This window comes from Papaver somniferum, chromosome 4, assembly GCF_003573695.1.
Source record: "Papaver somniferum cultivar HN1 chromosome 4, ASM357369v1, whole genome shotgun sequence".
Classification (NCBI taxonomy): Eukaryota; Viridiplantae; Streptophyta; class Magnoliopsida; order Ranunculales; family Papaveraceae; genus Papaver; species Papaver somniferum.
Window position 1 is genome coordinate 75,938,429 of NC_039361.1, and position 17,110 is coordinate 75,955,538.

Consider the following 17,110-nt stretch of genomic DNA (forward strand, 5'->3'; position numbering starts at 1 on the left):
AATACAGTAAACCCGCTGACAGGAGATTCGCGAGTGTTCCGATGGACTTACCTCCCGTACCAGACGGGGGATGAACCGTTGAAGTCGACTCGGGGCACGACTCCTATGTCATGTACGAACCCGAGGGGCCGAGACGATATAGTAATTGTCGTCCTTCCCTGCACACAGTTTATATAAATTTTTTTTTTAATAATAATACCCTTCCGTAGGGTTAAAAAAAATTAAAGTCCAATTGTCCAGAATAAAGTCCAAATAAAAAGTCCAAAAATTACAAAAATTATGAAAAATAAAGCCTATTTACAAATCCTAAAAAAATTATGTCTTTTTTTTTCTTCTCTTTTAGCTTTTAGCTTTTAGCTTTAAGCTTTTTGTTCCCAAGTCCTTAGTATTCCACTTCGAACCTGTAAATCAAAGACACAAAAAGAAACGTAAAAAGGAACAAATAATAGTAAAAAAAATAATAAAAACCTAAAAATTCTACGTGAGCACAAATCCGCGTCGGCGGCGCCAAAATGATTAATGTTTTTGATTGTGATTGTAGTAAATAGGATTCGTTTCAGACTTGTGAAGGAAATGGAATTTTTAGATTTAATAAAATTATATACAAAATTATTAACAATGGGTGCGAGAGGTAACCAAGACACTAGATTCCACTATTATGCAAAATTGAATGATAAATATTTCAAAACTCTATTCAATTCTTAAGTCCTCTTTTATCTTTAATTCACTATCAATCATACAGATTCTCAAACATTATTTGTAAACCTTAAGCATAGATTATCAAGAGATTAAACCAAGCATAACCTGTCAAACTGAATAACAAATAATTAAGACAATCATTCAAACAATTTAAAACTCTGCAAAAGCAGCGATTAGGTGAATTATATAATTAAATGAAATAGTTACCCATTTATGTTGCGTGAATAGCTTCCTCCATTGCCTTGGTTACGAGGGAGCTAGCTCATCATAGTATAAATGCTCTCAAAATAATTTATTATGGCTCAAAAATGGTTTACAAATGATGAGAAGAAGAGAAAATGGTGTAAACAGCTAATGTGCGACCCACAGGAAGCGTCACACAAGAACGATACATATGAAATGCTGTAGTCTTTGGGAAACTACGACCCACGCTCCACTGTCGCTGTCACTGTTGAAGAATGACAGTCTATTGTTCTTCGTGTTCATCTTCATGCAGCAGCAGAAGCAGAGTTTTGTTAAACTCTGATTTCGTCTTCTCTAGCTCTCCCTAGCTCCCAAAACTCTCGACACCTTTTCCCAAACTGTTTTGCCTTGTATTTATAGTGAATTGGAGCCAAAAATCCGACCATTCATTGCATATATTCTCCATTTAATCCAAATATTCTCGGCTGCCAATAATAACGAAAATTTCCATTTTTAATCCCATGCACGCGTTAACTTTTATCATGCACGCTCCCAAATGTCTTCTCCACGCCTCAACACTCTTCCAACGCTAGTAGGACTCTTCCATGCTCACAAGAACTTCAATTTTTGCTCGTGTTACAGTACACGTGCTCTGTTTTGGGTGTGTGAATCATACCGAAAATTCCAGCCAAATTTGATCGATCATGTCACCCATACTATGTTCCTTAACCTATATCACATCTCTATACCAAATTTCAGCCATTGAATCGACCCATAACCCCTTCATTTTAACGATCGAAATTCTGCCAGAACTATTTAGAAATTTCCCGCCAAAATCGTTTCAAATGGGGAAGAAACTGGTAGTCCCCTATCAGAGTAGGGGTGCGAATAGCAGCTGCCTTGGGGGTGACTTGGGGGTGCCCCTTAGTAATTAGGTTACCCTTTATCCAAAAGCGAGAGTCCGAATAACACTTGTCCTCCGGGTGCCAAAATCAACTTTTCGAGCCGAATTTTCCAAAAATGTTTATTTCCTAAAAATACATAAAAACAATATTAGTACAAAAATAGAGTTCCAACAATACGGACATTGAGGACAAATTAGACACAAAAATGTGTCTATCAACCATCGGGTGTTTTTCACCAATAAGTATTAAAGTGTCATTTTTAATATTCTAAAATATTAGATGTTCGTGCAAAACCATGCTTACTCTTTCATGCAAAAATGGAGAGTTTCAGTTAACATCAAACTCTTCTGAAAATACAAAATATTGTCTATACGTCCAACGAAAAGTACTAAAATTCTCAGTAATGGACGGTCGTTGACACGGGGGGCCGTGCCCCACCTTGACCGGACTTGGATGGTCCACTTGGACACTATGGACGACCGTTTCCACATTATTTAACCCACTTGGATAATCTTCCATATTTTGATGAATCATGTTCCACCAGTTGGACAACCCTCCATACACCGCCTAGCCGGTCTCTCCACCACCAATGGTCATTGTTCATACTCATTGGTTGGTCGGTCTCTCTACCCATGTTGGACAGTCCTCTATTTCCTGGATCCATGATTCTATAAAATTAGGGTTTCAAACTTATGATAATACGTATGAATATCAATAATTTTCATATTGATCCAGCTATCAATATCTTAATTGATATTTAATGTTTGGTCCTGTTGTAAGCATTTTTGTTGCTCGACTATCAAAAAATAAGAAAGACATTGGACGACCATCCAACATTTCATTGTACGGATGTCGATCATCCGATATTTACCAATACTCTAATTCCTAATTTGTAGTTCGACAACTCATGACATAATACGTAGATCAGGAATGAGTATTCTGCAATAACTCAGCAATATCTGATTTCCTGTCAAACAGAGCAGAATAGGTCATGATCCAGCAACCTCGTTAGACTGACGTTCATTGATCCAAAACATCCGAGTATCATTAATGTCTCAGATTGCATAATGATATGTTACACTTCGGACTCGATGTATATGTATTATTGTTGTCCCAAAAGACACCTTATGCTCAATTCATCATAACGATAGTCGTAGAACATATCACACTCATCAATTGTTCCCGACTCATCAAGGCTAAGACTCACGGTTTATCTAAGTCAGCAATTGACCAACTAAATACGTGCATGTCTTGCAGACTCCACATATATGAGATATCAATCATGTCACATGAGGGGATATTCGTTAGGGTTTTGGCTTGGTGGCATACATCACATGTGATGTAACAATACATCCACGATGAGAGATGTGAGTAAGTCGTGCTGGCAGTTGAAGGAGTTAGCAGAGTAGTGGATGGACAATCAACCAAGTCTTACACGCATGTGGAACTGGTTCAAACACGATTTCCCACTTCCCCATTCTTTCACTCCTCTGCAACCGTCACAGTTAAGAGATTAATGTGTTAACTGCTTCTGTAATAAATAGGTTCAACAACCTAGGATTTAACTCAACCTAACGGATCTCAGTTGAATACTATTAAACAAAACTCAATCAATCTAATTAGAATTCACCGAAGGTTCATCAAACTTGCAGAAGTCTCCAACACATCGACAATCCATCAGTTTACATTGGTCTCACACAATTCTCATCTTCCCTCCTACATATTGATCTGCATCCCTCTTTGTGACCAAATTGACTCTGGAACGGACATTGTCTTGGTTTAGTCTGGAGTCATACATATTGATCTATCGAACTCAAAGCACTCCCGTGAAGTGCATATGTTGAAGGTTTAGGAAATTTTCTCAATTGAGGATCTTCCTGTTGCATAACCCTCCACTTTTCCTCAAAAACCAGCAAATCGTTTCTACCCATCAACAATATGGTTACTAGGTAAATTACTATGTCGTCATTATGTGATATTCTAATTTCAATACGTGTACGTTTTGATGTGTATACAAACCTTAAGATCACAACACATTTCGAAATGTAAATCATGGATTAAAATAGGGTTAATATGGGATCGTCTTTACCAGGAATCGGTCTTACAAAGGGATCGGTCCTGAACTCTCTTTCGACTACGAAATATGATTTCACAAGCCTACTTTCTTATATTATGTTTATGAAATTCCTTCATATATAATCCCAAGGGTTGAATTTATTTCGGATGTTCAAACACACTAATTAATAATAACAAGTTATCAATTAGTGTAACGTCGATTCACGAAGCCTATATATAAACTATACTTCGTGACTCTATATATCAAAGTTGTAAAAACATATAGTGTATCTTTCTTTGATCCTTTGGTCATAGTAATGACCAGTTCACCGATACTAGAGACAAGTAAACAGACTTTCATATTATAAATTTTTGATAGATAATGACTTCAAAGAATTATGATAGAAATGGAGCAAGTAAAGTATGTAGTTACTAACCTCAAACTAAAGTATGATGTGTTCGTTGTTTTCGATACGTCTTCAGGTTCTTCATGAGTAACAAGAGCGAGCTAGTATCAACATTTCTATGTTCCTAGTCTACCCTAACGAAGTTTACTATAGTAATCAAATCAAGCAGCTTCGAGTTTTGGAGCTAAAATATGACAACCAAACTTGAGATAGCAACATTTGGCTGGCTCAACTGAACAATGATCTGACATGGAACATAAAGCTAAAACCTCTTGAAGAGAATAATATATATATATATATATATATATATAAGGTATCAAAAAAGCGAAATAATATAACTACTAGCTCATCTACAACTTTTCATCAAAAATTCAATTCAGAAGCTTTTAGGTAAATTTCTTGTTTTGGTTTAGCATTTTTATTTTTAGAACCACTCGAAACAAATTGAAAAAAGGGGTTGAAGTTTATGTTATCCTATCTGGAGTATCTTATATTTCCATATTCTCCCAAACCGACAATTGTACGAATACTTGATAGCAATTTGTATACGTGGCTAGCCTACTAAATCTATTAGTATCAGCACTATCATCCATGGATAACTTATAAGAGGATATACATTATACATTTCTTATTTTTTGTGAATAAATCTCACCTTCCTCCTCAAATAAATCTGACCAGCGAGTTTCCTTCAAAGAACCAGAAGTCACAATATTAACAGTATTACTACCATGACTAGTAGCAGTACTTGGGATTTCGTTCACAACCGCTGTTGCAATTTCCTCAATAACTTGCTTAGCAGCTTGAATAACTATTTGGTCAACAAATTCTCGTTCAATACAACTTACATTGATGTTCTCTTATGCACTAGGAATTTCACATCTAGGAGAATGCACTAGAGATAACATATTATTCACATGTTCACGAGGAACCAATGATCTAGGATCTTCTACATGGCTCTTTTAACGCCGACTATCAGTATTTTCCAGTTTATTCTCGTCAGCGCCTACCACTTCATTGATATTTTCAGGTTGAAGTATTGACAATAACTGTAGCTGATGAACTACCAAGTACACTTGTGTTGCCAATAATAACTTCATTCACATGCTTTACAACATATTTCACATTAACTTTATTTTTATGCCATTTCTTATCATTATTCCCATTATGTTGTCTTTTAATAATTTCAGTTCTAACAACTGCTGAACAAAGTACACTTACTTTTACCAAGCCTGTATCTAATTGATTTATAAATGGTACAAAAAGAAAGTAGTTTTTCGCAGGTAATCCATGGAAGCAAATCCATCTATTTCAGCTAGAATATCATCAGGAAGATCACTTTTTAAAAGCACTATCCTAAAGTAACAATAAGTTCTACTAAAAGTGTTATCATCTACTTTTAATGGTGTTCCACTACATTAACAATTTTAAGCAGAGTCTTCTTGCTCTAATATTGGAAACTTAATTCAATATATGCGAGTCCATACTTGAGGTAGTGTTTAACGTTGATAATTAAGACTAAATCCTGAGACCAGTCACTTCATATGGAGTAAACCAGGTTTTAAATAGATGGAACTTATTGGTTAAGTCAAGGCAATTACCTCAGTGAGTTAAACCTAAAGGTTAGCAGTCTTTTACTAACGACGAGAATAACCATGGGATGCTTGAAGACCAGACCATTAAAAGTTTTTTCCTGATATCCTTCATCTTCATAGGAGGTGAATCTTGGGCAATATTAAACAATCCATGCCATTATTCTTGCATTCATATCCTGTAAGGTATTCATCGTCCAAAATCTTGATTGATATGTGATTACCTAATATACAAGGTTTCGATAATAGAAATATAGGAACATCCTGAGATTTAGGACCAGAAACTATATTTGCATAAGAGATAGGTTTCATGACAACAAGATTTACAGTAGCAGCAACATCAGATAATTTTAGGATTGATAGAGAAGGATCAAACAACATGACTGCTCCATGAAGAAAAAAAAAACTCTAGAAAGAAAATTCTCTCGCATTGATAAAGTTTTTTGTTTCTCCAAAACCCCCAATCAGTCCAGGTTATACGAAGCTCATGCTAATTTTGTATTTAATTCCATCTTAGTAAAATTTAATTTTGTGCACACCATTTTAAAGACATTTAAATGTAACAGTGTTAGTCGATTAAATCAAGGCGGCATCATGTCATTGCTTACCCCGGCTCCAGCCCACCCAAAACCTCAAAATCTTTCTTTTTATTACCCATTTTAAGTTGGTTGATAAAATATGTCTAAAAATACAGGCTTAAGCCCGACGTTAAAAGATAGCAAATCCCAACTATCTTGTCAAGCACCTCCCATATTGTTTTTCCAGTTTCGCACCAATGTATTGGATTATTACTTAAAGCAAGCATGTTGTCATTTTTCTTAGTCGAAGATCAGATTAAGCCAATGGCGGAAAAAAATAACAAACTATATGTGCCTTGGCTTCTTAGAGTTTCCACCAAAGTAATTTTATGCAAAAACGGGATTGTCGCTGAAATCAAAGGTCAACCCGGCCATTGAAACTTCTTTAGCTGAATCCTCAAATTAGTTTTTACTAGTATTATCCTATTCCTTAAATTTTATTTTATGAAACTTTTTGTCTCTAATGAAAAAAACCATGAATAAAAAAGACCAATTACGAAAAGAACTAATACAATAAATGATTATGAAGTTTTAATAAAGAGTTGGTCATGCGGTGTTGATTCTTAGAGTACCCTCCAATGTAAGGGGTAAAGGTTTTAAATTTGCATGATACATTGGATTTGAGACATTTTTCACCAAGTTTTCATCTTCAATGCAAGGATGAAGGTCACGAAAAAAGATGACATAGCTAAGTAGGGGTAAAGGAGAGACTAGACTTTCTTCATGACCTTGGATCTTAAATCCACATCATCTTTCTGTCTCTAAATTTAAATAAAAAGTGTTAGATAAGACCTTGAAGATTGGAGACAAATTTTATCTAAAAAGTTGTTCGTCATCATATTGTGTTATTTAACAATGACGCACAAGTAAAAATGTGTATACAAGACCTCCACATGGGATGACCTTGACTCCTTGTATTGCAGATGCTCTACATCCATATTTAACTATTGGAAATGTATAAGTTTTGACGATAACGATTTCTTATTTTGAAACTTCGATGATTTTTGTTTTCGAAGCATGAAAGTTCCGTGATCTGAATATTGCATTACATTAACATTTTTTTCTATTTTTTTTGGCAAAATTCCTAATTTCTAGTTTTGGAGCATGCTAATTTTGAGATATAATGAATTAATGATGCAGCAATGGCTATAGCAGCCATTTGGATCCGCGTGGAAACCACAAGAATGTGGGGTTGCAGTGTAGATTTTCAAGATAAGATTACTCAGGTGCTCCTTCCGTTTAGAGAACGTAATGTAATTCGCTTTGCTTGGTTCACAAATCTTTGTTAGCAACAAATAGTCTACCTCCCTCCCTCCCTGTTGACTAATTTAAAATGGATTCCAAAGTCAAACAAGTATCATGTAGTTTGAAATGCAGTGACCCCTTGAGGTGGGTCCCACAAAGCAAATTAGGTTTAGACAACAGGTTGGGAACCAGGTCCGGGAGAGATGATTGTCTAGACTCTAGACTATTTTTGAGAAAGCACGTTCAAAAAAGCTTTTGCATACCAGCTGATTTGAATGCTTATTCTAGAAAGTAGAGAGGAGATAAATACTTGTTCCAAAAATGTTTCCGTTGCTTTCGTTGAAAACACAAGAAAATTTAATAACCCATTAATGGATGAAACATCACATTCATTCACCAGAATCACCACTACAAACTAGAGTATAATATTTCATGTAAAAGGGGCTGAACAGCCCACTTTGAATAATCTCAGAAATTCAAAGATGTTACTCTATGATCATTGCTGCAGAGTGCAGATGTCTCTGTGCAATGTCACTTTAATACAATGACAAATGATACTCTCGATCTGAATGAAAACCTGTCCCATAGGGTGGTGGGTGGGTTAAAATTATAAGAAAATAGTTTAGTATCATTGCAGGGTCGACGAAGACAAGAAGAAAAGTTGGAACAAGTTTTGACCCTAGTTAGCAATTCGGGATTCGTCAAACGTACGGAACGACAAACGTACGAGTATTATACGGTTTTGTAAAATCCAGATTCGGTCCAAAATTCGGTCAACGGGACGTGATTCGTCAGTAATTCGGAACGGCATACGTACGTGTATAATTCGATTTATAAATGTGAGTTCGGCTCTGAAAATTCGGTATTTATATATAACAAATAATTTGTATTTATAAGGTCATAGACCAATTTTTATGCATATATGTGAGTTATTTAAAGAAAAAATAAACTTAATATGATGATATTAATAATATATACAACATTAGTTATCCAAGAGGACGTCGTATGGTGGTTTAGATGCTTGGTTAGTGAGTTTGAGATCTCTCTCACCTTCACCTTCAAATCTCTTCAGTCGTTTTTGTTTCACAAAAATTACAACACGTCTAATATTCGGTCGTGTATGCTCGGAAGGCAGTAAAGCCCAAAAAGTAGAGTCTTTGAAAAGTAAAAGCTAAAGAATTTATGGCGAATTAAGCGGACGTATCATTCGGGATACGTAAAATTCGTGAACGGTTCGCGAATAATCCGGAAACGCCACATAATACGCGATTTGGGTTCGAAGTTGCAAACGTACGCGAATAAGACGGTAAAATTCGTGATACGGAAAAATTCGCGAATGATTCGCGAATCATTCGCGAACTTACTAACTAGGGTTTTGACCCTAAGGGATTGAAACTTCTGGTATAAGAGTTTTGAAAATTCTTAATTTCATTCCACTGTTGTTTTGTTTACACACTAAGTACTTCTGTTTTTGGTACACTATGTTTCTGGGTCTCCCCACATGTAGGCAATCATCGGTGCAATGTCTGGGCTCCATGAGAAAGTCAGGCAAACAACAAAATTCAGAGGGAGGTTGGAACCAGCTGCAGAGGCAACCGTGCTCCGTACCTAGCTACCTCACTGTATTTGTTCTCTTCTTTCATAACCTAAATCGATACACACTTCTTCTTCACTATCCTAGCTTATATCATCTAACAATGTGTGTGACAATGTATCGCCCTTTCTCAAGATCGTAAATTGTCTTCAATTGTGGTTTACGCCATTTTGTTACTGACCATGCAGTGAATATCAATATGATCGAGAAAACAAAGAATGAGAACAGAGCTGATGTGTCACTGCCGATGATAATCCCGATCCAATCATGTCGGCCACCTAAGCTTCGTAAGATGAAAGCTCCCAATGCCCAGTCAAGTGGAATGTCTCCAACTTGCTGTGCATATTCAACCCTGTTTGAATAAGAACTCTTGATCAGTATCACACTATTATATTGTACATCCAAATTAAAGTGTGCACCATAATTCATAACGAGATTTAAAGTTTTCAAATGTGTTCAACTGGTATCGGCAGTTAGATGAACCAAATAGTTTCAACTAATATTATGTTTTTTAGAAGTCAACAACGTACTGTCTTAAAATTTATGTTCTAAAATGGTGGAAGGGTTCTATAAATAATACCTTTCATCATCCAAAGCGACCCCAAGACTCTCATGAAGAAGGGCTATGATATATGCTGAAGAGAAGCAATATCGTCGGAAATCTTCCCTGTGTAGACTGGGGTATTTATATTTCAGCGTTGACAGATCTTCATTACAAAATTGTTCTCCAGCTAGTGCCAGATTTGATAGAAAAGCTCTTGGAGGTAACCCAAAGAACTGGTTCAACAAGAAGTGTGAAATTTAACATCACGAGGAACGCTCGGTTAAGGAACAGAATTTACAACAGAAAAGAGTGATCCTAGAAGCTTAAAACCACAAACAACAGATTGAAGAGGAATATATACCGAGCACCATTGATGTATGGAAGAAATTTTCTGTGGCTAAGAACTTCCCCTGCAGTTTTGGGATGAAAGTTGATCCTATGTTACAGAGCTTGTACTTGCATTTATCTGAATAATAAACAGGAAAATTAAATTGCCATTTAATTTGCCTCAAAAACAAAAAACTTTTGGATAAAACGAAGAATACGGAAGAATGCAAACCTTTTCCTTTCTGTAACAGCATCAGTGCTGCAGATCTGCACTCTGAAAAGTTACCCCTAGCACGAAGACTGCTAAAGTCTTTGTTCTTTTTACGCAAAGCAATAGGAGGATAGTGTAATGACTCCTCCCAGCTGTTTAAAAACCCTCTAGGGGTGCAAGGGTCGAAAAACATTTCATCTTGAAGGGTTCTCCCCTGGCTACAATAGGATAGAAGGATCAGCAAATATGTTATTCCTAAAAATGCAATAAATGAAATACACAGTATACGGACTAAATAAATACATAACCACTTACAGAAATACACACTACATGGACTAAATAAATACATAACCACTTACAGAATTTCAATCTAGAAAAAAGCAACTCCATTAACATATTATGGGCAACATTCTGCAAGATATTATATAGATGAAAAATGTGAGCTTCCTAACAAAACTAGAAATAAAATATTAAAAGAATTACGTAAGAAACATTCACAACATAAGAGGCTATTTGAAGTGGTTGACTAAACTTTGTGGCACTATTCGTTAGCAAAAGAGAAAAATATAGGAACATTTGAGCAAAATATACAGTTAACTAATATGACATACCTGACCAAACTGAAGCAAGCTGTGGCTGTAAAGGTTATAAGTTAACTCCCCAATTTTAACTTGGCTTGTAAGCTCAGGGTTGAGCGGTTCACTTGAAACAAATGTCACCTGAAATTAGTACTCAGGCCATTTAGATAAGGATCTTGTAACTGACCCATGGCGCATGCAACCTACCTACCTTATATGAACAAAGCATATTTCCTTTTCTTTAGCAAGATTACATGAGAGATAAAATGATACCAATGAGCTCTTAAAGAGGCACGAGGCATCACATACAGCTTGATGGTAGTCGCGACCATGGTCTGCCAACTGATATTGGTGAGGTGATGCTGAACCAATATGCGATGGTGTATCAGGGTGGTGAACCATATACAGTTTAAGTAGCTTAATGCTGAATCAGAGGGAGGATGACCGTGGTTATGCTACGATAGTACTTATATTCATGGTCTGCCAACTCAACTGGTACCAGTGAGGTGATTGTGAACCAATATGTGATGGTGCCCAGTGTTGTGCTTGTTTTGATTTTCAAATAATGCAGATGGTGAAGTGGCAGTGTGGAATCGAAGTAATTAATTGATGGCGTTCGAGGTATGTATATATTGGTAATACTAACGAGAGATATCAGTTGAATGACATATGAAAAGATCATAACTCAAGAGATTCAGATGAAAGGTAAGAAAAGAGAAAAACCTGAGCAGATGCCCCGCCAAGTTCAATTATCCCAGTTGTGTGCTGAGGATCACCTCCAAGTGTACCAAGTGCATAATTTGCCACAACCCAAGCATACATACCTTCGTCAGAACCTACAAAACAAACACCCAATACAACATCTAAGTCCAAGACAAGAATTTGTCACTCCCTTTGCAGTTGACTCTCAAAATTCTTCTCCATAATACAGTAAATAGCCAAAAGGAGCAACTTTTAACATTTCTACTTCCTCCTTACAGTTTTTCATGCTTAAAGCAAGTCTTCATTAAAAATAAACTACCGATCTACGTTATAGCATTACCAAGCATCAAATACAAAGAAAATTGAACCCATTTGATTTTAACCATACCAGTGATAACAGAAGCCCAATCATCCTGAAACTTAAAACCAGAAAATCTCAAAACCCTTCTACAGGACTCCAAAAGTCCCTCCGAGACTCCCTTTTCAAGACTCCTCAAACCAGCAGTAGCCATCAACCTAATCTCTGTCTCTTCCCAGTACTCTTTAGGAATTTTCTCCTTCCCGATTTTCAATAAACTCTTCAAACTCTTACCAGCACTTTCAGGATCCATTTCAAAAGTAGACAAACCTGGTGCAACTCTCGCTGAACCTAATTCTTCTTTGCCAAATTCAATAACTGGTTTACCTCCATTATCAATATTATACCCAAAAACATGAATTCTAGTTCCTGTACTTCCACCATCAATCACAATCGAAAATTTCTTCTTCAAATTCTCCCCACCACCACCACCTCTTACAAAAACTAATAATAAATAACCTAAAACTGAAAAAATTACTGAAAACGCAACGAAAATTGAGATATTGTCTCTGATTTTTTTCCAATTTCGTAAATTATTAATAGATCGAGATTGAGATTTTACCGAATCCATTTTTTCTGGTTTTGGATCAAGTGATGATGAAGGTGAATGGGCATTCAATCTTCGCATCAAAACTTCAATATTCAGTGAAATTTTGCGGTAGTTTGGTTTGAGAGTGTGGAGAGATTAGAGATGGAGAGGGCTGTTAAATTTTATTTGCCCTCTCTCTTTCTCTCTTCTCGCCATTCTGGTTTTTGAAAGGTTGAAATATTTTTTTGTTTTAAAATTTACCTTCTTTGTTTTTCTAGTGTAGTTCGTTTCTTTAAGTAGGAATTACTATTTAGTCCAATTTTTCATGACCCAGTTAATGGCTAGTCCACCCACGAAAAACATTTACTTGCTAGTCCAAAAACATGTTTTTGGACTAAATTATTTACTCGCTAGTCCAAAAACTTTGTGGAGATTATAAAGTGTATTTTCTAAATGTCTAAAACACCCTTACAGATCTAATTAGTATCAACACATTTAATATTACTAGTAATATGTTACTACATACTAATAGTATCAATATGGTCATACTACATATCAATATGTACTATATTAATAGTAAAAAGAATATGTTACTCGTAAATTAAGTAACTACTCTACTATACTAGTAGTAACATGTGTACTAGTAGACTAGTTTACTAGTAGTAACTAGTACTATACTAGTATACTAGTAGTACTAATAGTAACTAGTATTATACTAGTAAACTAGTATACTAGTAACATATCAATATGTAATATCAATATATAACATACTACATACTAATATGACACTATATATTAATATGACACTACTAGTTACTACATATTACTAGTTACATATATTACTACATATTACATATGTATACTAGTTACATATGTTACTACATATTACATATGTATACTAGTATACTAGTAAACTAGTATTAAGTAACTATTCTACTATACTAGTAGTAACATGTGTACTAGTAGACTAGTTTTAGTAGTAACTAGTACTATACTAGTATACTAATAGTACTAATAGTAACTAGTATACTAGTAACATATTAATATGTAATATCAATATAACATACTACATACTAATATGACACTACATATTAATATGTAGTGTCAATATATAACATACTACATATTAATATGTAGTATCAATATTAATATGTAATATCAATATATAACATACCACATATTAATAATGTTACTACATATTAATATGTAGTGCCAATGTATAACATACTACATATTAATATGTAGTATCAGTATATAACATATTGATACTAGTAACATATGTTATTACATACTACATTTGTTCTATATATGTTACTACATATTTTACTACATACTACATATTAATACTAGTACACTAGTAGTTACTAGTATACTACTAGTTATTAGTTACTACATATTACATATGTTACTAGTTACTACATATTACTAGTTACTACATATTACTAGTTACATATGTTACTACATATTACATATGTATACTAGTTACATATGTTACTACATATTACATATGTATACTAGTATACTAGTAAACTAGTATTAATACTAGTATATATGTTACTACATATTACATATGTTACTAACATACATAGTATATTATATGTTAGGGTTAGTAGAGTAATTTTACTCTTTTCAAATCTTTTTTGGACTAGGGAGTAAATGTTGTTTCCCGCTGGACTAGCCACTAATCCGGATCGGGTTTAGTGGACTAAACAGGAAATCTCTCTTTCTTTAAACGTGTTAATTACTGAACCAGAGTAATTTTATCCGGACTTTCAAGAGTCCGAATGCAAAAAGATTAAGCACGAATACCAAACTCAAACCCATATTTTATGAACTATAATTTTGGGCATACCAAAATCTTTCAAGGCATACTGAATGAAGACAAAAAAGGTTGTTGAATAGCAAAATCAGATAACCCCTTAACCCAATTTTTTTTTAATGGCAAATCTTCCCTTTACTTATTAGTGTTAATAATCTTGATTAGTGATTAAATATTTTGTTTAGTGATTAAGATAATTTTCAGAATTATAAGAGTTGTTTAGATGAAAAATTTGAGGAAAAAAAAATCAAAGTTTTGGTTTGGTTAAGAAGGAGAGAAAGAGAAGGAGAAAGTGAGAAAATTCTAATTCTTGATTCAATGGAGGATGAGGAGGGTCATCATTCATCTAAAAAACCTAGGAAAATACACATCAACTACAACAATGATCCAGAAATGGCTGATTTCTTAGATTATGAGAATGATTTTACACCCACTCAAACTCAAACTCAAGCTCAAACTCAAACACAAACTCAAGATGATGATTTTTATGAGCCAAATCCTGATGATGAATACATTGATGAGGAACCCAATTCATCTAATACACAGGTACACTTATATCCTATACTTAATCTCACTTCTATAGCTCTCAATTATCAAAAGTTAGGTTTTCTGAATCATGGTTCGGCGAAACAGGTTGAGGTTCGGCTCACATCTATGAGCCGAATCTACCATTGATGAACGGTTCGGCTTACTGAATCTGTTTACTGCATGCGCCGAACCTATAGTTTCCAATTCCAACCCTTTTGTTAGACACTAGTTCGGCTTATATGAAAGTTTCATAGTAAGCCGAACAACATCCTGAATAGCCCGGAATAAAATCATTACTAATTCGGCTTACATATCCAAAATCGTATGTGCCGAACATAATTTTTTAATTTCTGGGTTGAAATATTGTTACTGGTTCGGCACATATGGAGAATATCGTATCAGCCGAAACCTCTTATGTTCAAGGTTCGGCACATAATTTGATTATAGTATGAGCCGAACATAAATTTGTAAATTTTTGGGTTAAAATATTGTTCGAGGTTCGGCACATATTGAGGATATTGTATAAGCCGAAACCTCTTATGTCCAAGGTTCGGCACATAATATGATTATCTTCTGAGCCGAACATAAATTTGTAAATTTTTGGGTTAAAATATTGTTCGAGGTTCGGCACATATTGAGGATATTGTACAAGCCGAAACCTCTTATGTCCAAGGTTCGGCACATAATATGATTATCTTCTGAGCCGAACATGCGTTTGTTAATTTTTGGGTTAAAATATTGTTTGTGGTTCGACACATATTGAGGATATCGTACAAGCCGAAACCTCTAAATGTTTATAGTTCGGCACATAATGTGATTATCGAATGCGCCAAACCTTGTTATTATATTCCCTTTCTAGTGTTTAACCTTGTGATATTCTTTGTAGATCGTGCTTGGACCCATGGAAAATCAACTTGATCCAGTAGACATAATTCACGAGGATACCAAGGATCACTTCCAAAATGATTTGGTATGTAAGAACCTTTTGCTTACCTTAATGTTGTCGGAATATTCCAAAGTTTTGCTTACTAATTACTTGTTTTGGAATGAACGTAGATATGGAAAACTAAACCAGAAGTTCTGGATTGGCTTGAGGAACACGCGATGAAGATAAATTGTGTACTAGTTAAAGGACAACAAAGCCGATGGGATCGGTTTGAAATGATTTGTGAGCGTAGTGGAACCGGCGCTAGCAAGGTTAAAAAGGGTACTGTATACGTTGGGAAGACCGGAGAAAGAATAGGACGAAGACGAAGAAAAGAAATTGCCCTTTCAAGATCGTTTTCAACCTCAAGAATAAGTCCATGAACAAAGAAGATCAATATTGGATAATGAATAAAGATATGGATTGTCGTCATAACCACCCACGTCCCAAAGACCTTCATGGACATGCGAAAGTAGCGCGACTCAAACCCGACGAGATGCTAGAAGTGGATAAAATGACACGAGCACGTTTGCCACCTTCTAGGATTCTTAGCAAATTGAAGGCGGACAACAACAATAACAAGTCGACTATGCAAACTATCTACAATGCAAGACAAAAGATTAGAATACTCAATTTGCAAGGTAGGATGGTGATGCAACAAGTAATGTGGTTAGGGGTGAAGAATAACTACGCTTGCCAAAAGAAGTTGGATGACTTCGGTCAAGTCACACACCTTTTCCTTGCCCACCCGGAATGCGCCCAATTGGCTCTATGCTTCCCACAAGTTATTATATTGGATTGCACGTACAAGACTAATAAATATGAGATGTCGTTGATGAACATTGTGGGGCATACTTCGACAAAGGCACCGTTCACCGTGGCTTTTTGTTTCATGAAAAACGAGAAGAAAGAGAGTTATGTTTGGGGGTTAGAACAATTGAAGTTAATCTTCCGGGAGGGTGCTCTTCCTAAAGTGTTCGTTTCCGATCAAGATTCATCGTTGATGTATGCTATTAAGAAGGTATTTCCGGATGCATTCAATTTTCTTTGTACGTTTCACATATGGTGCAATGTGAGGAAAAAATGTCAACCGATAATTCAACCACTTAAGTTGAAAGAATTAGAGAATATTGCTAAGCTACCGTTGGAGACACGAGTAAAGAAAAAGAAGGAATTCTTGAAAGCATATGAACATAATGAGATGTTGTGGGCTTCTTTCCAAGGCGAATGGGAAGCTTTGATATGGTCAATCACCGAGGATGTCTATGAAGAAAATTTTAAAATGCTTATTAAGCATTGGAAGACCGCCTACCCCGATGTCATTACTTACTTGG

At 35.3% G+C, this 17,110-nt stretch overlaps 1 protein-coding gene across 1 annotated transcript; it reads right to left on the reverse strand.

The window, feature by feature from the left end:
* Window positions 1-9,065: 9,065 nt before the first annotated feature.
* LOC113272711 (probable apyrase 6) lies at window positions 9,066-12,742 on the reverse strand. The gene is made up of 8 exons (XM_026522511.1): window positions 12,006-12,742; window positions 11,639-11,751; window positions 10,949-11,056; window positions 10,690-10,748; window positions 10,359-10,555; window positions 10,168-10,265; window positions 9,836-10,032; window positions 9,066-9,607 (listed from the first exon to the last, which is right to left on the reverse strand). The coding sequence occupies exons 1-8, from the start codon at window positions 12,601-12,603 to the stop codon at window positions 9,349-9,351; spliced, it is 1,629 nt and encodes a 542-aa protein (XP_026378296.1). The 5' UTR covers window positions 12,604-12,742; the 3' UTR covers window positions 9,066-9,348.
* Between the last annotated feature and the right edge of the window lie 4,368 nt (window positions 12,743-17,110).